This window comes from Somniosus microcephalus, chromosome 7, assembly GCF_052327205.1.
Source record: "Somniosus microcephalus isolate GS21.2 chromosome 7, FLI_Smic_1.0, whole genome shotgun sequence".
Taxonomy (NCBI): domain Eukaryota; kingdom Metazoa; phylum Chordata; class Chondrichthyes; order Squaliformes; family Somniosidae; genus Somniosus; species Somniosus microcephalus.
In genome coordinates, this window is record NC_140993.1 from 9,576,113 (window position 1) to 9,603,500 (window position 27,388).

A 27,388-nucleotide genomic window follows, 5' to 3' on the forward strand; every position below is an offset into this window, starting at 1 on the left:
AGGGATTTCGGGGAGAGCTGTACTGACTGGGTCGTTGGAGTGAATAATGGACATAAGAGATAGAGATTGAGAAGGAAACAGCGAGAAAAAGAAAATGATGTAGAGAAGGAGTGGGAGCTGGAGGGCTGAAACAAGCTCCCAGCTTAGAGGGGCCTGGAAGTTCTGTTACTGGCAAGTAAGAACATAAGAAATAAGAGCAGGAGTCGGCCAATCGGCCCCTCGAGCCTGCTCCACCATTCAATAAGATCATGGCTGCTCCGATCCTAACCTAACGTTTGCTGTTTTATTCTGACAGTCCGAGACCTCGGAGATCCCCAGCTATTCTGAGTGTGGTCTGGAACCCACTCCAGGGTATAATTCACAGCCCGTCTTAACCCGGAGATGCTGCGGCTGGTCTGTGAATGGGCACGGGGCTCCGGGAACCTCACGAACTGAGCGACTCACAAAGTGAATTAAGTGGGAATATTTTAAAAGGAAAAGGAAATGACACTGAATCCCCTTTCAATCGCTGAGGTTTCCGCCCCTTTAACTCTCCAAGGACCCTGACTCTTTCATTCTCTTGGATACATAGAATGGTTACAGCATGGAAAGAGGCTGTTTGGCCCGTCAAGCCCATGCTGGCTGTCTGCAAGAGCACTTCAACTCGTCCCACTCCCCCGCCCTTTCTCCGTAGCCCTGCAATTTTTTTTCCTTCAGGTACTTATCCAATTCCCTTTTGAAAGCAGTGATTGTGTCTACTGCCACCACCCTGCTCCTTTAAGAGCCTGGAGCGCCTGCTCCTTTAAGAGCCCGGGGTGCCTGCTCCTTTAAGAGCCCTGGGTGCCTGCCCCTTTAAGAGCCCGGGGTGCCTATCCCTTTAAGAGCCCTGGGTTCCTGCCCCTTTAAGAGCCCGGGGTGCCTGCCCCTTTAAGCCTCCCTCTGCTGGTCAGGTGCTGTCTGCAGTTGCGTAGGGTGACGCGCTTCCGCCGGTTGCCATGGCGATGCTGCGGGCCGTGGGGTCCCGGAGCCTGAACTCCGGCCTCCGGGTCTGGGCCCGCGACAGACGGACCTTCCCCAGCCCGGCCCCGCCAACACTGCCACTGCCCGGCTCCCCGCACCCCCGCCCCGGGCCCGCACCAGGGAGAGAGAGAGGGAGAGGGTCCGCCCCGCGAAACCTCAGCCTGGCCGGACTGGGTGAGAGAGAGAGAGAGAGAGAGAGAGGGTGGGAGTGTGAGTGAGGGAGAAGGGGAGTGTGAGAGAGAGAGGGAGTGTGAGAGAGAGGGGGAGTGTGAGAGAGATAGAAAGAGAGGGAGTGTGAGGGAGAGAGAGAGTGTGAGGGAGAGGGGGAGTGTGAGAGAGATAGAAAGAGGGGGAGTGTGAGGGAGAGGGGGAGTGTGAGGGAGAGTGCGAGGGAGGGAGGGAGGGGGTGGGTGTGCAAGAGACCCAACCCCTACCTAGATCTTCTCTTTTTCCCCCTGGGTTCCCCGCCTTCCCCCAGTCCCCTATCCAGCCTGGTGACCCCACTCTACGCGCCTGTCCCATTTTTCTCTTTCTGACTGACTGTTTTCCGATTTTTCTCTTACAGCTTTCCTCGCTGCCACGAGATTGTTCGAAAACGACGAAAAAGAGCAGCAAAAAGTCGAGGACCAGATAATTCTGCTGATCAAACAAGCAAAGGTTCGCCGCTTGTTCACTCCCTTCCTCGAACCACAGTCACCCGCTGCATGTGCGAGCCACGCTACCATCACCCCCGGGGACGCTCCCATCTCCCGGCAGAATAGCCTTCACTCTGTCATCTGTGCCGGCACCTCCTGCCCCAATATCGAGGGTCGTGTCAACACCACAAATCTGGAACTCTCTCCCTCAAAAGGCTGTGCACACTGAGGGGCAATTGTGGTGGAGGGGCGGTACTGAGGGAGCGCCGCGCTGTCGGAGGGGCAGTACTGAGGGAGCGCCGCGCTGTCGGAGGGGCAGTACTGAGGGAGCGCCGCGCTGTCGGAGGGGACAGTACTGAGGGAGCGCCGCACTGTCGGAGGGGCAGTACTGAGGGAGTGCTGCACTGTCGGAGGGGCAGTACTGAGGGAGTGCTGCACTGTCGGAGGGGCAGTCCTGACGTCCTGGCCAATATTTATCTCTCAGCCAACATCATTAGACGTTTAGCTGATCATTATCATATGGCTGTTTGTGGGAGCTTTCTGTGCGCAAATTGCTTGCTGCGTTTCCTACAGTACAACAGTGACTACACTTCAAAAAGTATATCATTGTGTGAAAAGCGCTTTGGGACGTCCTGAGATTGTGAAAGGCGCTGTAAAAATGCCAATCCTTTAGTTTATGATGCGATTGAATGGCAGAACAGGCTGTATTGCTGTAATATGCAGACGGTATTGCCTCTGTTCAGGTATTGTTTTGGTGTAGAGAGGGAGGGAGAATGATCGGGCCCGTTAACACCCTCTGACTCTCTGCAGCTGAGCGCCATGAAGGGCAATCTAGAGGATGCCGACCAGATCTTCCATCAGGCCCTACACCTGGCACAGCAGTCGCACAACAACCAGGCCATCACCTACACTTACATTCAGGTAAGGGGCGGGATCCTGCAGCGCCCAGTGGCATGGCTTGTTTGTCGGGAGGGCGGTGGTCTGCCGCTGATTATCTGCTCTCTCTTTCAGTTGCTCCCTTTCCCGGTACTGTGACCCACTCCTCCTGAGAGTTGACTCCCACCGTGTCTGCAAAAGGGACCCGGGAGCGGAGCAGCCAAGCCCCCTCGCAATCGCGGAGGGGCAGCACGGAGGGAGTGCTGCACTGTCGGAGGGGCAGTACTGAGGGAGCGCCGCACTGTCGGAGGGGCAGTACTGAGGGAGCGCCGCACTGTCGGAGGGGTAGTACTGAGGGAGCGCCGCACTGTCGGAGGGGCGGTACTGAGGGAGCGCCGCACTGTCGGAGGGGCAGTACTGAGGGAGCGCCGCACTGTCGGAGGGGCAGTACTGAGGGAGCGCCGCACTGTCGGAGGGGCAGTACTGAGGGAGTGCTGCACTGTCGGAGGGGCAGTACTGAGGGAGCGTTGCACTGTCGGAGGGGCAGTACTGAGGGAGCGCCGCACTGTCGGAGGGGCAGTACTGAGGGAGTGCTGCACTGTCGGAGGGGCAGTACTGAGGGAGTGCTGCACTGTCGGAGGGGCAGTACTGAGGGAGCGCCGCACTGTCGGAGGGGCAGTACTGAGGGAGCGCCGCACTGTCGGAGGGGCAGTACTGAGGGAGCGCCGCACTGTCGGAGGGGCAGTACTGAGGGAGCGCCGCACTGTCGGAGGGGCAGTACTGAGGGAGCGCCGCACTGTCGGAGGGGCAGTACTGAGGGAGTGCTGCACTGTCGGAGGGGCAGTACTGAGGGAGCGCTCACCTCTCCCATTACTCTTCCAACCTCATGGAAACCTGCGGAGGCCCCAGCAGCTTCTCAGTTCTGTAAAGCCACTCGGTGTTCGCTGCGTTAGACTCTGTGTCTGTGCGCGCTGGGATGTGTTCGCTGTGGATATTCTCTCTGGTCTGTGTGCACCGTGTTTCTCTGACCCGGTTTCTCGCCCTCTAATGTTCCCTACAGATGGCGAACCTGGCATTCCTCCGAGGGGAGCTGCTCAACGTAAGTGAGCAGAATGACTGATCCCGAATCACCCCCCCCGACCTGACCCCCGAATCACCCCCCCCCCCCGACCTGACCCCCGAATCAGCCCCCCCTCGACCTGACCCCCGGATCACCCCCCCCCCGACCTGACCCCCGGATCACCCCCCCCCCCCTCGACCTGACCCCCGGATCACCCCCCCCCCCCGACCTGACCCCCGGATCACCCCCCCCCCCCGACCTGACCCCCGGATCACCCCCCCCCGACCTGACCCCCGGATCACCGCCCCCCCCCCCCCGACCTGACCCCCGGATCACCCCCCCCCCCCCGACCTGACCCCCGGATCACCCCCCCCCCGACCTGACCCCCGGATCACACCCCCCCCCCCCCCGACCTGACCCCCGGATCACCCCCCCCCCGACCTGACCCCCGGATCACCCCCCCCTCGACCTGACCCCCGGATCACACACCACCCCCCTCGACCTGACCCCCGGATCACCCCCCCCCCCTCGACCTGACCCCCGGATCACCCCCCCCCTCGACCTGACCCCCGGATCACCCCCCCCCCCCGACCTGACCCCCGGATCACCCCCCCCCCCGACCTGACCCCCGGATCACCCCCCCCCCCGACCTGACCCCCGGATCACCCCCCCCCCGACCTGACCCCCGGATCACCCCCCCCTCGACCTGACCCCGAATCACCCCCCCCCCCGACCTGACCCCCGGATCACCCCCCCCCCCCGACCTGACCCCCGGATCACCCCCCCCCCCGACCTGACCCCCGGATCACCCCCCCCCCCGACCTGACCCCCGGATCACCCCCCCCCCCGACCTGACCCCGAATCACCCCCCCCCCCGACCTGACCCCCGGATCACCACCCCCCCCCCGACCTGACCCCCGGATCACCCCCCCCCCGACCTGACCCCCGGATCACCCCCCGACCTGACCCCGAATCACCCCCCGACCTGACCCCCGGATCACCCCCCCCCCCGACCTGACCCCCGGATCACCCCCCCCCCGACCTGACCCCCGGATCACCCCCCCCCCGACCTGACCCCCGGATCACCCCCCCCCCCCGACCTGACCCCGAATCACCCCCCCCCCCGACCTGACCCCCGGATCACCCCCCCCCCGACCTGACCCCCGGATCACCCCCCCCCCGACCTGACCCCCGGATCACCCCCCCCCCCCCCGACCTGACCCCCGGATCACACACCACCCCGACCTGACCCCCGGATCACCCCCCCCCGACCTGACCCCCGGATCACCCCCCCCCCCCCGACCTGACCCCCGGATCACCCCCCCCCCCCGACCTGACCCCCGGATCACCCCCCCCCCCCCCCGACCTGACCCCCGGATCACCCCCCCCCCCCGACCTGACCCCCGGATCACCCCCCCCCCCCCCCGACCTGACCCCCGGATCACCCCCCCCCCCCCGACCTGACCCCCGGATCACCCCCCCCCCGACCTGACCCCCGGATCACCCCCCCCCCCGACCTGACCCCCGGATCACCCCCCCCCCCCCCGACCTGACCCCCGGATCACCCCCCCCCCCGACCTGACCCCCGGATCACCCCCCCCCCGACCTGACCCCCCGATCACCCCCCCCGACCTGACCCCCGGATCACCCCCCCCCCCCGACCTGACCCCCGGATCACCCCCCCCCCGACCTGACCCCCGGATCACCCCCCCCCGACCTGACCCCCGGATCACCCCCCCCCGACCTGACCCCCGGATCACACACCACCCCGACCTGACCCCGAATCATCACCCCCCTCGACCTGACCCCCGTACCCCCGTATCACCCGCCCCCCCCCTGAACTGACCCCCGAATCACCCCCCCCCCGACCTGACCCCCGAATCACCCCCCCCGACCTGACCCCGAATCATCACCCCCCCCCCCCCCCCGAATCACCCCACCCCCGACCTGACCCCATATCACCCCCCCCCCCGACACCGTGCCCCCGCCCCGAAACTGTGCCCCCGCCCTCCAGGAGCAACCCATCAGCCTCCAGCTTAACCCCACCCCAAACCGACCCCCACCCCATCATAACATCCTTCTATTCCTTTCTCCCTCATGTAACTTACCCAGTCTCCCCTTAAATGTATCTGTACTATTCGCCTCAACCACTCCCTGTGGGAGCGAGTTCCACATTCTCACCACTCTCTGGGTAAAGAAGTTTCTCCTGAATTCCCTATTGGATTTATTAGTGACTGTCTTATATTGATGGCCCCTGGTTCTGGTCTCCCCCACGAGTGGAAACATCCTCTCTACATCTACCCTATCAAACCCTTTCATAATTTTTAAAGACCTCTATCAGGTCACCCCTCAGTCTTTTTTCTTAGAGAAAAGAGCCCCAGCCTTTTTACTTTAGAATCATAGAATGGTTACAGCACAGAAGGAGGCCATTCGGCCCGTCGAGCCCGTGCCAGCTCTCTGCAAGAGCACCTCAGCGAGTCCCACTCCCCCGCCCTTTCCCCGTAGCCCGGCAAATTTCTTTCCTTCAGGTACTTGTCCAACTCCTTTCTGAAAGCCGTGATTGAATCTGCCTCCACCACCCTTTCATCCAGTCCATTCCAGATCTTTACGACTCGCTGCGTAAAAAAGTTTTTTCTTCCGTCGCCTTTGGTTGTTTTGCCAATCACCTTAAATCTGCCAATGGGAACAGTTTCTCTCTATCTACTCTGTCCAGACCCCTCATGATTTTGAACACCTCGATCAAATCTCCTCTCAACCTTCTCTGCTCCAAGGAGAACAACCCCAGCTTCTCCAGTCTATCCACGTAACTGAAGACCCTCATTCGTGTAACTTTTTTCTGCACCCTCTCTAAGGCCTTCACATCCTTCCTAAAGTGCGGTGCCCAGAATTGGACACAATACTCCAGTTGAGGCCGAACCAGTGTTTTATAAAGGTTCTTCATAATTTCCACACTTTTGTATCCTATACCTCTATTTATGAAGCCCAGGACCCCATAAGCCTTTTCAACCGCTTTCTCAACCTGCCCTGCCACCTTCAATGATTTGTACACACATACCCCCAGGTCTCTGTTCATGCACCCCCTTTAGGATTGTACCCTTTAGTTTATATTGCCTCTCCTCATTCTTTCTACCAAAATGCATCACTTCGCACTTTTCTGTGTTAAATTTCATCTGCCACGTGTCTGCCCATTTCACCAGCCTTTCTGTCTTCCTGAAGTCTATTACTCTCCTCCTCACTGTTCACTATACTTCCAAGTTTTGTGTCATCTGTAAATGTTGAAATTGTGCCCTGTACACCCACGTCCAAGTCATTAATATATATCAAGAAAAGCAGTGGTCCCAGTACCGACCCCTGGGGAACACCACTGTATACCTTCCTCCAGTCCGAAAAACAACCGTTCACCACTACTCTCTGTTTCCTGTCACTTAGCCAATTCCGTATCCATGCTGCCACTGTCCCTTTTATTCCATGATTGATGCGCTATCAATTACTCATAAAAGACTGAGAGTTAGAAGAGTAACTAAAGGCTTTTATTAACGAAAGAATGGAGGTCTGCCTCGAGTGGTCGACCGGTCCAGGATACAAAGGGCTGGGGAGCAATCACCTTTATACTAGGACCTGTGGGAGGAGTCAGCCGAGGCATGTCCAGGCATGTACACAGTGGAATACAAACAGGACAAACAGGAATACAAACAGTGGTTTACCACATTCACCCCTTGTTTAAAATTGAGTCCGGCGGGGTGAAGTGTATTAAAAGTTAGTGTATTGGAGTCTCTCCGGAGGTCTTGTCTGCCGCTGTGATCGGCGTGGCGACGGCAGGGGTAGTGAAGCTTCCGGCGTCGAGTCCAGCGTAGGCTGTGGCACAGGCGTGTCGTCCTCGTAGATGTCGAGCGGGTCGCGGGGCCCAGGCCTGCCGTCTGCTGGGGCTGGATATCGGATCGTTGGGGGGGGTGGTAGTGGGTAGTGGGTTACTGCGGCCCCCGAGGGTGCAAGGTCTCTTTTGGAGACTGTGTCCTCCCGCCCGTCCGGGTATGCGATGTAAGCATACTGGGGGTTGGCGTGGAGGAGGTCGACCCTCTCGACCAGGGGGTCTGTTTTATGGGTCCTCACGTGTCTTCTCAGTAGGACCGGCCCTGAGGACGTCAGCCATGGCGGTAGCGATGTCCCCGATGTGGACTTCCTTGGGAAGACAAACATTTTCTCATGAGGGGTGGCGTTAGTGGCAGTGCAGAGCAGTGACCGAATAGAGTGGAGTGCATCGGGGAGCACATCCTGCCAGCGGGAGGTTGGAAGGCCCCTAGATTTTAAGGCTAGCAGGACGGCCTTCCAAACTGTCGCATTTTCTCTTTCCACCTGTCTGTTCCCCCGGGGGTTGTAACTGGTGGTCCTGCTTGTGGCAATACCCCTAGTTAGCAGGTACTGACGGAGTTCGTCGCTCATAAACGATGAGCCCCGGTCGCTATGGATATAGCTGGGGAAGCCGAACAGGGTGAAGAGGTTGTTCAGACATTTAATGACCGTGGCACTGGTCATGTCCGGGCAGGGGAAGGCGAACGGGAAACGGGAGTACTCATCAATAATATTGAGGAAGTACACATTGCGGTCGGAGGAGGGGAGAGGCCCTTTAAAATCAACGCTCAGGGGCGAGTGGCTTTTATCAGGTGGGCCCTGTCTGGTCTATAAAAGTGCGGTTTGCACTCAGCGCAGACTTGGCAGTTCCTGGTCATGGTCCTGACCTCCTCAATAGAGTAAGGCAGGTTGCGGGCCTTGATGAGGTGGAAGAACCTGGTGACCCCCGGGTGGCAGAGGTCATTGTGGAGGGCCCGCAGTCTATCGATCAGCGCGCTGGCGCAGGTGCCACGCGATAGCGCATCCGGGGGTTCATTTAGCTTCCCGGGCCGGTACAAGATCTCGTAGTTGTAGGTGGAAAGTTCGATTCTCCACCTCAAGATCTTGTCATTTTTGATTTTGCCCCTCTGCTTGTTGTTAAACATAAAAGCAACTGAACGCTGGTCAGTGAGCAGGGTAAATCGTTTTCCGGCCAGGTAGTGCCTCCAATGACGCACAGCCTCCACAATCGCCTGGGCCTCCTTCTCAACAGCGGAGTGTCTGGTCTCCGGGCCTTGGAGGGTTCGTGAAAAGAAGGCCACGGGTCTCCCCGCCTGATTGAGGGTAGCGGCCAGGGCAAAGTCGGACGCGTCGCTTTCCACCTGGAAGGGGATGGATTCGTCCACTGCGTGCATGGTGGCTTTGGCAATGTCCTCCTTGATACGGTGGAAGGCTAAGCGGGCCTCTGCCGTCAAGGGAAAAGAGGTGGACTTGATCAGCGGACGGGCCTTGTCCGCATAGTAGGGGACCCACTGGGCGTAATAGGAGAAAAACCCTAGGCACCTCTTCAGGGCCTTGAGGCAGTGGGGCAGTGGGAGTTCCATAAGGGGACGCATCCGGTCGGGGTCGGGGCCGATGACTCCGTGTTCCACAACACAGCCAAGGATGGCGAGGCGGTTTGTGCGGAATATGCACTTCTCCTTGTTATGTCAGGTTGAGGAGTTGGGCGGTGCGGAGGAATTTTTCGAGGTTTGCGTCATGGTCCTGCAAGTCACGGCCGCAGATGGTCACATTGTCCAGATATGGGAAAGTGGCCTGCAACGCATTTTGATCTACCATCCGGTCCATCTCCCTTTGGAAGACGGAGACCCCGTTGGTGACGCCAAAGGGAACCCTAAGGAAGTGATAGAGGCGGCCGTTTGCCTCAAAGGCAGTGTACTGGCGGTCCTCAGGGCGGATGGGGAGCTGGTGGTACGCTGATTTCAGGTCAATGGTCGAGAAGACGCGGTACTGCGCGATCTGGTTGACCATATCAGCTATACGGGGGAGTGGGTAGGCGTCCAGCAGGGTGTAGCGATTTATTGTCTGGCTGTAGTCGATGACCAGGCGCTGCTTCTCGCCGGTCTTAATGACCACAACCTGGGCTCGCCAGGGGCTGGTGCTGCCCTCAATAATCCCTTCTTTCAGGAGCCGCTCCACTTCGGTTTTAATGAAAACCCTGTCCCCGGCACTGTATCGCCTGCTCTTTGTGGCGATGGGCTTACAGTCGGGGGTGAGGTTAGCAAACAGTGGTGGGGGGGTGACTCTGAGTGTGGAGAGGTTGCACCTGGTGCGCGGCGGGCAATTTGGAAGCTGCTGGCTGCGGACTGTGAGTGGGGGTAGGGGTCCACCGTACGCCATCGTAACACTTTTAAGGTGGCACTGAAAATCTAACCCCAGCAGGACGGCAGCGCAGAGGTCAGGCAGGACCAGAAGTTTAAAATGATCGTACACGGTCCCGTCTACTACGAGTGTCACCACGCAGTAGCCGCCGATGTCCGCCGACTGGGACTCGGAGGCCATAGAAATCCGCTGTTGCGCAGGCAGGACTGGGAGAGAGCAACGCCGCACCGTGTCGGGGTGGATGAAGCTCTCCGTGCTCCCAGAGTCAAAAAGGCAGATTGTATCATGACCATTTACCTTAATGTCCATTGTGGAACTGGCCAGTTGGTGCGGTCTCGCTTGGTCCAGTGTAACGGATGCCAGCGTAGGGGTCGGTGTGTCGCTGCGGGTATCAGATGAGGCGGTGTCGGGGGCCTGCTGCGTCCCGGCTGTCGTCCAAGATGGCGGCGTCCATGATCCCCATGTGGCTGGAGGCGTCCAAAATGGCTGCTGTACCGGTGATTCGCACATGACCGGGGAGGTCCAAGATGGCGGCCCGCATGGCCCACACGCGGCGCTGCTGGGGTTCGGGGTGGCTTTGGCCCTGCAGACGCTAGCGTAGTGTCCCTTCTTCCCGCAGCCCGAGCAGATCGCGTTTTTCGCCGGGCAGCGCGCTCTGGGGTGTTTTGCCTGGCCACAGAAGTAGCATTTCTGGCCTTGGGGCACTGCTGTCTGGCCTTGGGACACTGCTGCGGTAGTTGGGCCGTTGTTGGGGTGTGGCTGGGGTGGCACGGCGCTATGAGGCGGTCCTACCGTGTCCCAGGCTGTCATTCCCCGCGGCGTCCACGGTGCAGAGGAGTAGGCATCCATGCCCTGGTAGGCTGCATCCAACGATAGTGCGAGTTCAGAGGCCTTGTCGAGGTCGAGGTTACTCTGCTCCAACAGTCGCTGTCGGGTGTAATTGGATCTGTGGCCCGCTACAAAAGCGTCCCGGATAAGTTCCTCTGTGTACATGGCGGCCTTTACATCCTTACACCCACAGGCCCGGCCAAGCACAGACAGTGCCTGAAGGTATTCCACGGTCGATTCCCCAGGTTGTTGTTTACGACTCCCCAGAAGGTGCCTGGCGTACACTTCGTTCACTGGGCGCGTATACTGGTCCTTGAGGAGCTTGATAGCATCCGCGTACGAGGTCGCGTCTTGGATGACCGAGTACACTCGGTGGTTCACTTTGGAGGTCAGGACAGCCAGTTTGTCCTCTTCCGATTTGATTGCTTCGGAGGCGGTCAGGAATTTTTCGAAACACTTAAGCCAGTGAGTAAACTTGGTGGATGAGTCCGCCTCCTGATGATCTAAGTCCAGGCATGCTGGTGTGAGGATCTTCTCCATTATAAAAATTTTGTTAATAAAATTGATGCGCTATCAATTACTCATAAAAGACTGAGAGTTAGAAGAGTAACTAAAGGCTTTTATTAACAAAAGAATGGAGGTCTGCCTCGAGTGGTCGACCGGTCCAGGATACAAAGGGCTGGGGAGCAATCACCTTTATACTAGGACCTGTGGGAGGAGTCAGCCGAGGCATGTCCAGGCATGTACACAGTGGAATACAAACAGGAATACAAACAGTGGTTTACCACAGCCAATTCCGTATCCATGCTGCCACTGTCCCTTTTATTCCATGGGCTTCAACTTTGCTGGCAAGCCTATTATGTGGCACTTTGTCGAACGCCTTTTGGAAATCTATGTACATCACGTCAACTGCATTGCCCTCATCAACCCTCTGTTACCTCATCAAAAAACTCAATCAAGTTAGTTAAACACGATTTGCCTTTAACAAATCTGTGCTGGCTTTCCTTAATTAATCCACACTTGTCCAAGTGACTTAATTTTTTTTCCAGATTACTGTTTCTAAAAGCTTCTCCACTACTGAGGTTAAACTGACTGGCCTGTAGTTGCTGGGTTTATCCTTGCACCCATTTTTGAACGAGGGTGTAACATTTGCAATTCTCCAGTCCTCTGGCAACACCCCCGTATCTAAGGAGGATTGGAATATTATGGCCAGTACCTCCGCGATTACCTCCCTCAATTCCCTCAGCATCCTAGGATGCATCCCATCCGCTCCTGGTGACTTATCTACTTTAAGTACAGCCAGCCTTTCTAATACCTCTTAATCAATTTTTATCCTCTCCACTACCTCCTCCTTTACTATGTCTATGGAAGCATCCTCTTCCTTGGTGAAGACAGATGCAAAGTACTCATTTAGTACCTCAGCCATACCCTCAGCCTCCATACATAGGTCTCCTTTTTGGTCCCTAATCGCCCCCACCCCTCCTCTTACTACCCTTTTACTATTTATATGCCTATAGAAGACTTTTGGATTACCTTTTTATGTTGGCTGCAATTCTATTCTCATACCCTCTCTTTGCCTCTCTTATTTTCTTTTTCACTTCTCCTCTGACCTTCCTATATTTATCCTGATTCTCAGATGTATTTGCAACCTGACATCTGTCATACACGCTCTTTTTCTGCTTAATCATATTCCCTCTCTGTTTCATCATCCAGGGAGCCCTGACTTTAGTTGCCCTGCCTTTCCCCCTAGTGGGAATGTACCTCGACTGTACCTGAACTATTTCCTCTTTAAAGGCAGCCCATTGTTCCATTACAGTTTTGCCTGCTGATCTTTGATTCCAGTTTACCCGGGCCAGATCCGTCCTCATCCCACTGAAATTGGCCTTCCCCCAGTTAAACATTTTTACTCTAGATTGTTCCCTGTCCTTTTCAATAGCTAATCTAAACCTTATGATCACTGTTCCCTAAATGTTCACCTACTGACACTTGCTCCAATTGACCTACTTCATTCCCCAGAACCAGATCCAGCAATGCCTCCTCCCTCGTCGGGCCGGAAACATACTGATCAAGAAAGTTCTCCTGAACACACTTAAGAAATTCTTCCCCCTCTCTGCCCTTTACACTATTACTATCCCAGTCTATATTAGGATAGTTGAAGTCCCCCATTATCACTACTCTACAGTTCTTGCATCTCTCTCTAATTTCCCTGCAAATTTGCTCCTCTATATCTTTCCCACTATTTGGTGGCCTATAGAATACACCTAGCAGTGTAATGGCACCTCTATTATTTCTCAACTCTAGCCATATAGATTCTGTCCTTGACCCCTCCAGGACATCCTCTCTCTCCAGCACTGTAACATTCTCCTTAACCAATACTGCCACTCCACCTCCTCTCTTTCTTTCCCTATCTTTCCTGAACACCTTATAACCAGGAATATTTAATACTCAATCCTGCCCTTTTTTGAGCCAGGTCTCCGTTATCGCCACATCATGTTCCCATGTGGCTATTTGCGCCTGCAGCTCACTTACCTTGTTTACCACACTTCGTGCGTTCACACACATGCACTGTAAACCGATCTTAGACCTTCCTGTGTTCTCCCATAGTTTGACCCCACCTAATACCTTACTTTAGTACTCTCTGCCGCTCCCAATCCTTTAAGCACTTTATTTCCCCTTTCTAATGTTACATCCTGGTGCCCATCCCCCTGCCAAATTAGTTTAAACCCTCCCCAACAGCACAGGCAAACCCACCCCCCCGCGAAGATATTGGTTCCGGCCCTGTTGAGGTGCAACCTGTCCGTCCTGTACAGGTCTCGCCTCCCCAGAACCTACTACTATATAATGCTTCCTGTAATAATATATATACGATAATTGGAATTTACAGCACAGGAACAGGCCATTCGGCCCAACCAGTCCGTGCTGGTGTTTATGTTCCACTCGAGCCTCCTCCCGTCTTTCCTCATCTAAATCTATCAGCGTAACCCTCGATTCCCTTCTCCCTCATGTGTTTGTCTAGCCTCCCCTTAAATGCATCGATACTATTCGCCTCAACCACTCCCTGTGGCAGCGAGTTCCACATTCTCACCACTCTCTGGGTAAAGAAGTTCCTCCTGAATTCCCTATTGGATTTATTAGTGACTATCTTATATTAATGGCCCTTAGTTTTGGTCTCTTTTCCTCCCCCCCCCCCCCCCCCCCCCCAAAACCATTGTTGGGTCCCTGTATGCCGGCTCCACCCCTGCCCAGGTTTGATCTGTCCTTTGTATTTAAGCACTCGGCTCTCACCACCTCCATCTCCCCCTCTCTCTCCCAGGCTGAGAAACTCTTCAAAGCAGCCATGAGCTTTCTGCTGGGATCTGGGACTCCACAGGTGAGTGTCTTATAGACCGAGTAGTGCCATTTTAAATCAAATATTCATTCTCGAGATGTGGGCGTCGCTGGCAAGACCAGCATTTATTGCCCATCCCTAATTGCCCCTTGAGAAGGTGGTGGTGAGCCGCCTTCTTGAACCGCTGCAGTCCGTGTGGCGAAGGTGCTCCCACAGTGCTGTTAGGGAGGGAGTTCCAGGATTTTGACCCAGCGACGATGAAGGAACGACGATATATTTCCAAGTCAGGATGGTGTGTGGGGGGAAATTGGAGGTGGTGGTGTTCCCATGCGCCTGCTGCCCTTGTCCTTCTAGACGGTAGAGGTCGCGTATTGGGAGGTGCCTTGGCGAGTTGCTGCAGTGCATCTTGTAGATGGTACACACTGCAGCCACGGTACGCCGGTGGTGGAGGGAGTGAATGTTTAAGGTGGTGGATGAGGTGCCAATCAAGCGGGCTGCTTTGTCCTGGATGGTGTCGAGCTTCTTGAGTGTTGTGAACAATGTCTGAGCTGGGTGAAATTGTCAGGCTGTCTGCTGTCTCCGTCTATGCCAGCTAACCACCTAATGTGGACCGCTGATTCCTTTGGCGAGGCATGTTCATGGGCAGTGACCCTGTGTGATATGGATAGCGACGCAGACGGGAGACAGCAGCCCAGACAGACCATTTTACCCAGTTCAGGCACTGTTCACAACACTCGAAGCTCGACACCATCCAGGACAAAACAGCCCGCTTGATTGGCACCCCATCCACCACCTTAAACATTCACTCCCTCCACCATTGGCATGCCATGGCTGCAGTGTGTACCGTCTACAAGATGCACTGCAGCAACTCATCAAGGCACCTCCCAAACCCGCGACCTCTTCCACCTAGAAGGACAAGGGCAGCAGGCGCATGGGAACACCACCCCCTCCAAGTTCCCCTCCAAGTCACACACCACCGTTCCTTCATCGTCGCTGGGTCAAAATCCAGGAACTCCCTCCCTAACAAGGGTACGGTAGCATCGTGTTTATGCAACTGGACTGGTAATCCATTGGCCTGGACTAATGATCCGGAGACATGATTTCAAATCCCACCACGGCAGCTAATTCAGTGAATTAAATAAATCTGGATTAAAAAGCTAGTATCAGTAATGGTGACCATGAAACTACCGGATTGTCGTAAAAACCCACCTGGTTCACTAACGTCCTTTGAGAAAGGAAATCTGCCGTCCTTACTTGGTCTGGCCTGTGTTTGACTCCAGACCCACAGCAATGTAGTTGACTCTTAATTGTCCTCTGAAATGGCTCACCACCACCCTCTCGAGGTCGATTAGGGATGGGCAATAAATGCTGGCCTTGCCAGCGACACCGACATCCCGCAAATGAATTTTTAAAAAGTGTGACCCGCCTCTCTCTCTCTCTCTCTCTCTCTCTCTCTCTCTCTCTCTCTCTCTCTCTCTCTCTCTCTCTCTCTCAGGATGATAATGCGGTGATCGAGATGTCCCTCAAGCTGTGCAGCATCTACGCAAGCACTGAACAGTGAGTACGTCAGCGTGAGCAGGAACCATCCTCCCCACGAGGCTGAGGCTCTCCGGTTAAGCAGACTGGGGAAAGAACAGCTCCACCGAGGGCCACGGGGGAAGGCGAGGTGCACGGGAGGTTTAATCTGGGTTTAGGAACAGGAGGAGGCAGTTCAGCCCCCTCGAGTGTCCGCCGTGGCTCAGTGGGCAGCACTCTCGCCTCCTGAGTCAGAAGGTCGTGGGTTCAAGTCCCACTCCAGAGACTCGAGCACAGAATCTAGGTTGACACTCCCAGTGCAGTGCTGAGGGAGCGCTGCACTGTCAGAGGTGCCGTCTTTCAGATGAGACGTTAACCCGAGGCCCCGTCTGCTCTCTCGGGTGGATGTAAAAGATCCCACGGGCACTATTTCGAAGAAAGAGCAGGGGAGTTCTCCCCGGTGTCCTGGGGCCAATATTTATCCCTCAATCAGCGTCACTAAAAACAGATTATCTGGTCATTGTCACATTGCTGTTTGTGGGATCTTGCTTTGCACAAATTGGCTGCCGCGTTTCCTACATTACAACAGTGACTACACTTCAAAAAGTACTTCATTGGCTGTAAAGCGCTTTGGAACGTCCGGTGGTCGTGAAAGGCGCTTTAGAAATGCTTTTTCAGATAAAGTTTTTTATTTCCGAGCCTGTTCCGCCATTCAATTAGATCACAGCTGATCGGTACCTCAACTCCATCTACCCGCCTTGGTTCCGTATCACTCGATACCCTTACAACGGCTGAGCGCACTGGATACAGCAACGGCTTGCGGTCCTGACAACATCCCGGCTGTCGTGCTGAAGACTTGTGCTCCAGAACTAGCCGCGCCTCTAGCCAAGCTGTTCCAGTGCAGCTGCAACACTGGCATCTGTCCGACAATGTGGAAAACTGCCCAGGTATGTCCTGTCCACAAAAAGCAGAACAAATCCAATCCGGCCAATTACCGCCCCATCAGTCTACTCTCAATCATCAGCAAAGTGATGGAAGGTGTCATCGACAGTGCTATCAAGCGGCACTTACTCACCAATAACCTGCTCACTGATGCCCAGTTGGGTTCCGCCAAGATCACTCGGCTCCCGACCTCATTACAGCCTTGGTCCAAACATGGACAAAGGAGCTGAATTCCAGAGGTGAGGTGAGAGTGACTGCCCTTGACATCAAGGCAGCGTTTGACCGAGTGTGACATCAAGGAGCCCTAGTAAAACTGAAGTCAATGGGAATCGGGCGGGGGGGGGGGAACTCTCCACTTGCTGGAGTCATACCTAGCACAAAGGAAGCTGTGGTAATTGCAGGTCAATCATCACAGTCCCAGGACATCGCTGCAGGAGTTCCTCAGGGCAGTGTCCTAGGCCCAACCATCTTCAGCTGCTTCATCAATGACCTTCCCTCCAACATAAGGTCAGAAATGGGGATGTTCGCTGATGACTGCACAGTGTTCAGTGCCATTCACAACTCCTCAGATAATGAAGCAGCCCATGCCCGCATGCAATAAGACCTGGACGACGTTAAGGCTTGGGCTGATAAGTGGCAGGTAACATTCGTGCCAGGCAATGTCTATATCCAACAAACGGGAGTCTAACCACCGCCCCATGACATTCAACAGCATTACCATCGCCGAATCCCCTACCAACAACATCCTGGGGGTCACCATTGACCAGAAACTAAACTGGACCAGCCACATAAATACTGTGGCTACAAGAGCAGGTCAGAGGCTGGGTATTCTGCGGCGAGTGTCTCAACTCCTGACTCCCCAAAGCATTTCCACCATCAACAAGGCACAAGTAAGGAGTGTGATGAAATACTCTCCACTTGCCTGGATGAGTGCAGCTCCAACAACACTCAAGAAGCTCGACACCATCCAGGACAAAGCAGCCCGCTTGATTGGCAGCCCATCCACCACCTTAAACATTCACTCCCTCCACCACAGGCGCACCGTGGCTGCAGTGTGTACCATCTACAAGATGCACTGCAGCAACTCGCCAAGGTTTCTTCGGCAGCACCTCCCAAACCCGCGACCTCTTCCACCTAGAAGGACAAGGGCAGCAGGCGCATGGGAACACCACCACCTCCAAGTCACACACCATCCTGACTTAGAAATATATCGGCGATCCTTCATCGTCGCTGGGTCAAAATCCTGGAGCTCCCTCCCTAACAGCACTGTGGGAGTACCCTCACCACACGGACTGCAGCGGTTCAAGAAGGCGGCTCACCACCATCTTCTCGAGGGCAATTCGTGATGGGCAATAAATGCCGGCCTTGCCAGTGACACCCACATCCCATAAACGAATAATAAAAAAAAAAAAATTCTGTCCATCTCAATCTTGAGAGCTCCAATTGACCCCTGGCCTCAACAGCTTTTTTGGGGGGAGAGTTCCAGATTCCCACTACCCTTTTTAGGTGAAGAAGTGCTTCCTGACATCACCCCTGAACGGCCTGGCTCTAATTTTAAGGTTCTGCCCCCTTGTACTGGACTCCCTCCACCAGAGGAAGTAGATTCTCTACCCAATCAAATCCTTTAATCATCAACACCTCGATCAGATCACCCTCAATCTACTGTTTAACCAGTCTCGGTGAAGCTGTGAGAGTGACGATGTTCCTTTCCACCCTGTTCCAGGCACAATTTGGCGGTCGAGGGGTACAAGTGGTGCATTGAGACCCTGGAGGAGAAAGTTCAGAGACAGAAAGCTGTTCCCGAGGAAACCTTATCTGGTAAGATTGCCTATCGACTGTGCACAGGCTGGTTAAACCCAGTATATCCTGTGTCACCATGGGATCGATTCCATCCACCACCTTAAACATTCACTCCCTCCACCACCGGTGTACTGTGGCTGCAGTGTGTGCCGTCTACAAGATGCACTGCAGCAACTCGCCAAGGATTCTTCGGCAGCACCTCCCAATCCTGCGACCTCTTCCACCCAATGTTCTCTCCAGTTTTTATTTGTACTGGGCGGGCTACAAACCCCTCTGAGCCCAACTTTTTGCCCATGGGCAGTTTAAATTTTACAACAGCAACAACCACTTAAAGCATATATACAACAATGGAAGTCAATAAAGTTGATATTTAGTGCATCATGCTGGAAATTTCTCCCGTCTGTCTTTCACTGTTTTTCAGTGTTGACAATGTTGACACAAAAACGTCCAGCCTCGACCCCCCCCCCCCTCGCCTCCCGCTCGCCGCCCCCCACCCTCGCCTCGCGCCCCCCCCTCGCCGCCTCCCGCGCTCTCTCCCCCCCCCCCCCCCCCCCCTCTGTTTTAGTCAGAAACGGGAGAATTTATAATGGGGAACAAGGAAATGGCAGAGCAACTAAACAAATACTTTGGTTCCGTCTTCACGGAAGAGGACACAAATAACTTCCCAGAAATGCGAGGGAACCAAGGGTCTAGTGAGAAGGAGGAATTAAAGGAAATTAGTATTAGTAAAAAAAATAGTGCTGGCGAAATTAATGGGACTGAAAGCCGATAAATCCCCAGGGCCTGATAATCTGCATCCCAGAGTACTAAAAGAGGTAGCCATGGAAATAGTGGATGCATTGGTTGTCATCTTCCAAAATTCTATAGATTACTGAACAGTTCCTGCAGATTGGAGGGTGGCAAATGTAACCCCACTATTTAAAAAAGGAGGGAGAGAGAAAACAGGGAACTACAGACCGGTTAGCCTAACATCAGTAGTCGGGAAAATGCTAGAGTCTATTATAAAGGATGTGATAACAGGACACTTAGAAAATATCAGTGGGATTAGACAAAGTCAACATGGATTTATGAAAGGGAAATTGTGTTTGACAAACCTACTGGAGTTTTTTGAGGATGTAACTGGTAGAATAGATAAGGGAGAGCCAGTGGATGTGGTGTATTTAGATTTTCAGAAGGCCTTTGATAAAGTCCCACATAAGAGGTTAGTGTGCAAAATTAAAGCAGATGGGATTGGGGGTAATATACTGGCATGGATTGAAAATTGGTTAACAGACAGGAAACAGAGAGTAGGAATAAATGGGTCTTTTTCGGGGTGACTAGTGGGGTACCGCAGGGATCAGTGCTTGGGCCCCAGCTATTCACACTATATATCAATGATTTGGATGAGGGAACCAAATGTAATATTTCCAATTTTGCTGGCGACATGAAATTAGGTGGGATTGTGAGTTGTGAGGAGGATACAAAGAGTCTTCAAGGCGATTTAGACAAGTTGAGTGAGTGGGCAAATACATGGCAGATGCAGTATAACGTGGATAAATGTGAAGTTATCCACTTCGTTAGGAAAAACAGAAAGGCAGAGTATTATTTAAATGGTGATTGATTGGGAAATGTTGATGTACTAAGGGGCCTGGGTGTGCTTGTACACCAGTCACTGAAAGCAAACATGGCATAGTGGTTAGCACTGTTGCCTCACAGCGCCAGGGACCCGGGTTCGAATCCGGCCTCGGGTGACTGTCTGTGTGGAGTTTGCACATTCTCCCCGTGTTTGCGTGGGTTTCCTCCCGGGTGCTCCGGTTTCCTCCCACAGTCCAAAGATGTGCGGGTTAGGATGATTGGCTATGATAAATTGACCCTTAGTGTTAGGGGGATTAAATACGTGGGGTTACGGGGATAGGGTGGGATATGTGTTGGTGTAGGGGTTATGGGGATCGGGTGGGATATGTGTCGGTGCAGGCTCGATGGGCCGAAATGGCCTCTATCTGCACTGTGGGGTTTATGTGATTCTGTGAAACATGCAGGTGCAGCAAGCAGTTAGCAAGGCAAATGGTATGTTGGCCTTCATTGCAAGAGGATTTGAGTACAGGAGCAAGGATGTCTTACTACAGTTGTACAGGGCCTCGGTGAGACCACACCTGGAGTACTGTGTGCAGTTTTGGTCTCCTTACCTAAGAAAGGGGAAAAACTTGCCATAGAGGGAGTGCAGCGAAGGTTCACCAGACTGATTCCTGGGATGGCAGGACTGTCGTAAGAGGAGAGATTGGGTCGACTAGGCCTGTATTCACTAGAGTTTAGAAGAATGAGAGGGGATCTCATTGAAACGTATAAAATTCTGACAGGGCTAGACAGACTGGATGCAGGGAGGATGTTTCCCCTGGCTGGGGGGTCTAGAACGAGGGGTCACAGTCTCAGGATATGGGGTAGGACATTTAGGACTGATATGAGGAGAAATTTCTTCACTCAGAGGGTGGTGAACCTGTGGAATTCTCTAACACAGAAGGCTGTGGAGGCCAAGTCACTGAATATATTTAAGAAGGAGATAGATAGATTTCTAGACACAAAATGCATCAAGGGGTATGGGGAGGGAGCAGGAATATGTTATTGAGATAGAGGATCAGCCATGATCATATTGAATGGCGGTGCAGGCTCGAATGGCCGACTCCTGCTCCTATTTTTCTGTGTCGGAGGGGCAGTACTGAGGGAGCACCGCACTGTCGGAGGGGCAGTACTGAGGGAGCGCCGCACTGTCGGAGGGGCAGTACTGAGGGAGCGCCGCACTGTCGGAGGGGCAGTACTGAGGGAGCGCCACACTGTCGGAGGGGCAGTACTGAGGGAGCACCGCACTGTTGGAGGGGCAGTACTGAGGGAGCGCTGCACTGTTGGAGGGGCAGTACTGAGGGAGCGCTGCACTGTCGGAGGGGCAGTACTGAGGGAGCGCTGCACTGTCGGAGGGGCAGTACTGAGGGAGCGCTGCACTGTCGGCGGTGATGTTAAACTGAGGGCCTTCTCTGCCCCCTCCGGTAGATGTAAAAGATCCCAGGGCCCTATTTTGAAGAGCAGGGGAGTTCTCCCCGGTGTCCTGACCAATATTTATCCCTCAACCAACATCACTAAAACAGATGATCTGGTCATTATCACATTGCTGTTGTGGGAGCTTGCTGTGCGCAAATTGGCTGCTGCATTTCCTACATTACAACAGTGACTGCACTTCAAAAAGCACTTCATTGGCTGTAAAGCGCTTTGGGACGTCCTGCGGTTGTGAAAGGCGCTATAGAAATGCAAGTCTGTCCTTGAGTGAAATCAGTGTTTGTTTAACCGGTTTGATTCCCAGCTGTGGAGAAGGACAACACCCGCCTGTTACTGGGCATGAGCCTGGATTCCTGCGCTCGCTACATGATGGCCCGCAAGCAGCTGGAGTTGGCGGGAAGTCTGTACGAGAAGGCGCTGGCAATCTCCCAGCAGGTGCAGGGGGAGACTCACCCACAGGTAACCTGACGGTGGAGGGGCCGCAGTAACTGTCTGTTCATCCCCAGCCCACTCGGACCCTGACCACCCGCACACCCACTGACACCACCCCACCCACAGAGAGCCCCTCTCTTTTCCCCCCTCCCCCCCACCCACGAGACCCCCTCCTGCCCCCCACCCCCTAACCGAGACCCCCTCTCTCTTCCCCCCCCCCCCCCAACCCACCGAGACCTCCCCTCCCCCCACACCCACCGAGACCCCCTCTCCACCCCACCCACCGAGAGCCGAGACCCCCCTCCCTCCCCCACTCCACCTACGAGACCCACCCTCCCTTACCTAAGAAGGGATATACTTGCCATAGAGGGAGTGAAGTGAAGGTTCACCAGACTGATTCCTGGGATGGCAGGACTGTCGTATGAGGAGAGATTGGGTCGACTAGGCCTGTATTCACTAGAGTTTAGAAGAATGAGGGGGATCTCATTGAAACGTATAAAATTCTGACAGGGCTACACAGACTGGATGCAGGGAGGATGTTTCCCCTGGCTGGGGGGTCTAGAACGAGTCTCAGGATACGGGGTAGGACATTTAGGACTGAGATGAGAAGAAATTTCTTCACTGAGGGTGGTGAACCTGTGGAATTCACTACCACAGCCTTCTGTGGTAGCCAAGTCACTGAATATATTTAAGAAGGAGATAGTCATCAAGGGGTATGGGGAGAGAGCGGGAATATGGTATTGAGATAGAGGATCAGCCATGATCATATTGAATGGCGGAGCAGGGCCGAATGGCCGACTCCTGCTCCTATTTTTCTCTGTTTGTAAAACACTGGTTCGGGCCCAGCTGGAGTATTGTGTCCAATTCTGGGCACCACATTTTAGGAAGGACATGAAGTCTTTGGAGAGGTTACAGAAGAGATTTACTGGAATAGTTCCAGGGATGAGGGACTTCAGTTACGTGGAGAGACTGGAGAAGCCGGGGTTGTTCTCCTTGGAGCAGAGAAGGCTAAGAGGAGATTTAATAGAGGCGTTCAAAATCATGAAGGGTTGAGATAGAGTAAATAAGGAGAAACTGTTTCCAGTGGCTGTAGGGTCGATAACCAGAGGGCACAGATTTCAGGTGATTGGCAAAAGATCCAGAGGCGACAGGAGGAAAAGCTTTTTTACGCAGTGAGTGGTCAGGATTTGGAATGCGCTGCCCGATAGGGTGGTGGATACAGATTCAATAGTAGCCTTCAAAAGGGAATTGGATAAATACTTGAAGGAGAAAGAATTGCAGGGATATGGGGAAACATAGAAGATAGGAGTAGGCCATTCGGCCCCTCGAGCCCACTCCGCCATTTAATGAGATCATGGCTGATCATCCAAATTCAGTACCCTGTCCCTGCCTTCTCCCCATATCCCTTGATCCCTTTAGCCTTAAGAAGTATATCTAACTCCTTGGGAGCGGGACTAACGGGATTGCTCTTCGAAAGAGCCGGCGCAGACTCAATGGGCTGAATTCTGCATTATTGTGAGATTCTTGAACCTCTGCAGTGTAGCAGATTGATACGACTGTTGTATCATCCCCCCCCCCCCTCCCCACCCCACCCAAATTAATCCGCTGTTCACCACCTCTTCCCCTCTCTGTCAGACAGTGGTGCTGATGAACGACCTGGCCACCATACTGGACATGAAGGGGCTTCATGACCAAGCCTACGAATACGTCAAGAGGGCCTCCGACTTGGCGAGAGAGACCAGCCACCCAGATGGATACGTGATCCTCAATAATATGGCCGGGATACTCATGCACAGAGGTAATGTCACCATTAGACCGGTGAGAGCTGAGCACGGGACTGGGGGACCCGCACCCCGTCGGTGCTGAGACAGAGGGACCCACACCCCGTCGGTACTGGGACTGGGGGACCCTCACCCCGTCAGTGCTGGGACACAGGGACCCGCACCCCGTCGGTGCTGGGACAGAGGGACCCGCACCCCGTCAGTGCTGGGACAGAGGGACCCGCACCCCGTCAGTGCTGGGACAGAGGGACCCGCACCCCGTCGGTGCTGAGACAGAGGGACCCGCACCCCGTCGGTACTGGGACTGGGGGACCCGCACCCCGTCGGTGCTGGGACACCGGGACCCTCACCCCGTCGGTGCTGGGACACAGGGACCCGCACCCCGTCGGTGCTGGGACACAGGGACCCGCACCCCGTCGGTGCTGGGACACAGGGACCCGCACCCCGTCGGTGCTGGGACACAGGGACCCTCACCCCGTCGGTGCTGGGACACAGGGACCCGCACCCCGTCAGTGCTGGGACACAGGGACCCGCACCCCGTCAGTGCTGGGACTGGGGGACCCACACCCCGTCGGTACTGGGACTGGGGGACCCACACCCCGTCGGTACTGGGACTGGGGGACCCTCACCCCGTCAGTGCTGGGACACAGGGACCCGCACCCCGTCAGTGCTGGGACTGGGGGACCCGCACCCCGTCAGTGCTGGGACTGGGGGACCCGCACCCCGTCAGTACTGGGACTGGGGGACCCTCACCCCGTCAGTGCTGGGACTGGGGGACCCTCACCCCGTCAGTGCTGGGACTGGGGGACCCTCACCCCGTCAGTACTGGGACTGGGGGACCCGCACCCCGTCAGTGCTGGGACACAGGGACCCGCACCCCGTCGGTACTGGGACAGAGGGACCCTCACCCCGTCAGTGCTGGGACTGGGGGACCCGCACCCCGTCAGTGCTGAGACAGAGGGACCCGCACCCCGTCAGTACTGGGACTGGGGGACCCGCACCCCGTCAGTGCTGGGACAGAGGGACCCGCACCCCGTCAGTGCTGGGACAGAGGGACCCGCACCCCGTCGGTACTGGGACTGGGGGACCCGCACCCCGTCAGTGCTGGGACACAGGGACCCGCACCCCGTCAGTGCTGGGACACAGGGACCCGCACCCCGTCGGTGCTGGGACTGGGGGACCCGCACCCCGTCGGTACTGGGACTGGGGGACCCGCACCCCGTCAGTGCTGGGACACAGGGACCCGCACCCCGTCGGTGCTGGGACACAGGGACCCGCACCCCGTCAGTGCTGGGACTGGGGGACCCGCACCCCGTCGGTACTGGGACTGGGGGACCCGCACCCCGTCAGTGCTGGGACACAGGGACCCGCACCCCGTCGGTGCTGGGACACAGGGACCCGCACCCCGTCAGTGCTGGGACAGAGGGACCCGCACCCCGTCAGTGCTGAGACAGAGGGACCCACACCCCGTCGGTACTGGGACTGGGGGACCCGCACCCCGTCAGTGCTGAGACAGAGGGACCCACACCCCGTCGGTGCTGGGACACAGGGACCCGCACCCCGTCAGTGCTGGGACAGAGGGACCCTCACCCCATCAGTGCTGAGACAGAGGGACCCACACCCCGTCGGTACTGGGACTGGGGGACCCGCACCCCGTCAGTGCTGAGACAGAGGGACCCACACCCCGTCGGTGCTGGGACAGAGGGACCCGCATCCCGTCAGTGCTGGGACTGGGGGACCCTCACCCCGTCGGTGCTGGGACACAGGGACCCGCACCCTGTCAGTGCTGGGACACAGGGACCCGCACCCCGTCAGTGCTGAGACAGAGGGACCCACACCCCGTCAGTGCTGGGACACAGGGACCCTCACCCCGTCGGTGCTGGGACTGGGGGACCCGCACCCCGTCAGTGCTGGGACACAGGGACCCGCACCCCGTCAGTGCTGGGCCTGAGGACATTGGGAGGCAATCAGGTGGCCTAGGGAGTCACGGGTAGAGACAGCAGCTTCCCTTCCCTGAAATGATCCAGTTGGGTTTTTACTGCAGTTTCCATGGTGAATTTTCCCGGTGCCAGCCCACAAATTACCAGATTGAATTAATTCAGTTTCCTAACTTGTGCTGGTGGGATTGGAACTTGGGCACCCTGGGTGCCGAGCCTAAGCCCAGAACCACTAGGCCACGGTTCCCAGCTGTGAATTATGCCTCCTGTTCTGACTAAATTCATGTGCTTCTGTCTTTCCCGGTGGTGCTGTTCTGGTTGTCTCATGACGGCTTGTATTTAACCTAGTAAAACGTCCCAGGGCAGTTCACAGGAGCGATTATCAAACACAATTTCACACCGAGCCACATAAGATATTAGGGCAGGTGACCAAGCACTTGGTCAAAGAGGGAGGTTTTAAGGAGCGTCTTAAAGGAGGAGAGCGAGGCGGAGAGGTTTAGGGAGGGAATTCCAGAGCTTAGGGCCCAGGCAGTTGAAGGCGGGTTTTATACCTTTACCCACCACCGTTTCCTTCTGCTCTTCCAACAGGGAACTACAGCGAAGCAAAACAGGTTTACGAGGAGGCTCTGAAACAAGCAGAGTCGAAGGCCGACAGTGCAGCGATCGAGCACATCCGTGTGGGAATGGAGGAGCTGAAGGGAAAGACGCGGAGCTCCCGAGTGCTGGGGGAGACCAGCTGTTAAATGAAAGAGGTTCCTGCTGGCGACCTAAATGATACCTGTGGGTCTTTTTCCGTGTGGTTTGGGTGTTACGGTATCGGCCGTGGCTCAGTGGGCAGCACCCTCGCCTCTGAGTCAGAGGGTCATGGGTTCAAGTCCCACTCCAGAGACTGGAGCGCATAATCCAGGCTGACACTCCCAGTGCAGTACTGAGGGAGTGCTGCATTGTCGGTGGTGCCGTCTTTTAGATGAGATGTTAAACTGAGGCTCCGTCTGCTCTCTCGGGTGCCTGGCACTATTTCGAAGGAGAGCTGCTGAGTTCTCAGGCTGTATATCATTGGTTGTAAAGCACTAAGGGAGGTCCTGAAAGGTGCAATATCAATATGGAAATACATATTCTTCATATAAAACAATCAAAAACAAATGCAGTACCCGAGTCACTGTCTGGTTAACGGGGAGCGTGCGTCAGTTCTGAACAACTGCAGGATTCGTACAGAGAGGTACAGCTTCAAACGGCAGTGTGAGAGAGAGAGACTCACCGCAAACATACAGCCTCGCCACAGGCCGGCGATGGAGCCTGGGCCTTTCCTGCTCTGTGTGTAGGGCTCAGTACCAGCCCGGAGTGACATCAGCTATTGTTGGGCATGTATTTTAGTTAAGATGTGGCTGTTTGTCGTATTGACAGTGTCATCCGTGGCTCAGTGGGTAGCACATTCGCCTGAGTCAGAAGGTTGAGAGGTCAAATCCCACTCCAGAGACTTGAGCATAAAAATCTAGGCTGGCGGTGCATTACTGAGGGAGCGCTGCACTGTCGGAGGGGCAGTACTGAGGGAGCGCTGCACTGTCGGAGGGGCAGTACTGAGTGAGCGCCGCACTGTCGGAGGGGCAGTACTGAGGGAGCGCCGCACTGTCGGAGGGGCAGTACTGAGGGAGCGCCGCACTGTCGGAGGGGCAGTACGGAGGGAGCGCCGCACTGTCGGAGGGGCAGTACTGAGGGAGCGCCGCACTGTCGGAGGGGCAGTACTGAGGGAGCGCCGCACTGTCGGAGGGGCAGTACTGAGGGAGCGCCGCACTGTCGGAGGGTCAGTACTGAGGGAGCGCCGCACTGTCGGAGGGGCAGTACTGAGGGAGTGCCGCACTGTCGGCGGTGCCGTTTTTCAGATGAGACAAGGGAGTTATCAGAGGTGACCTGGTCAATATTTATCTCTCAATCAACATCACTAAAAAAACATTATCTGGAGCTTGCTGTGTGCAAATTGGCTGTCGCGTTTCCTACATTACAAGTCGCTACACTTCAAAAAG

At 55.5% G+C, this 27,388-nt stretch overlaps 1 protein-coding gene across 1 annotated transcript; it reads left to right on the forward strand.

Moving 5' to 3' along the window:
- Positions 1-935: 935 nt before the first annotated feature.
- Positions 936-26,510, forward strand: ttc19 (tetratricopeptide repeat domain 19). The gene is made up of 10 exons (XM_085992210.1): positions 936-1,173; positions 1,565-1,656; positions 2,445-2,555; positions 3,571-3,609; positions 13,922-13,978; positions 15,432-15,493; positions 18,117-18,211; positions 21,522-21,676; positions 23,285-23,447; positions 25,956-26,510. Exons 1-10 carry the CDS (start codon positions 975-977, stop codon positions 26,108-26,110), a joined length of 1,128 nt encoding a protein of 375 aa, XP_085848336.1. The 5' UTR covers positions 936-974; the 3' UTR covers positions 26,111-26,510.
- Positions 26,511-27,388: the final 878 nt, after the last annotated feature.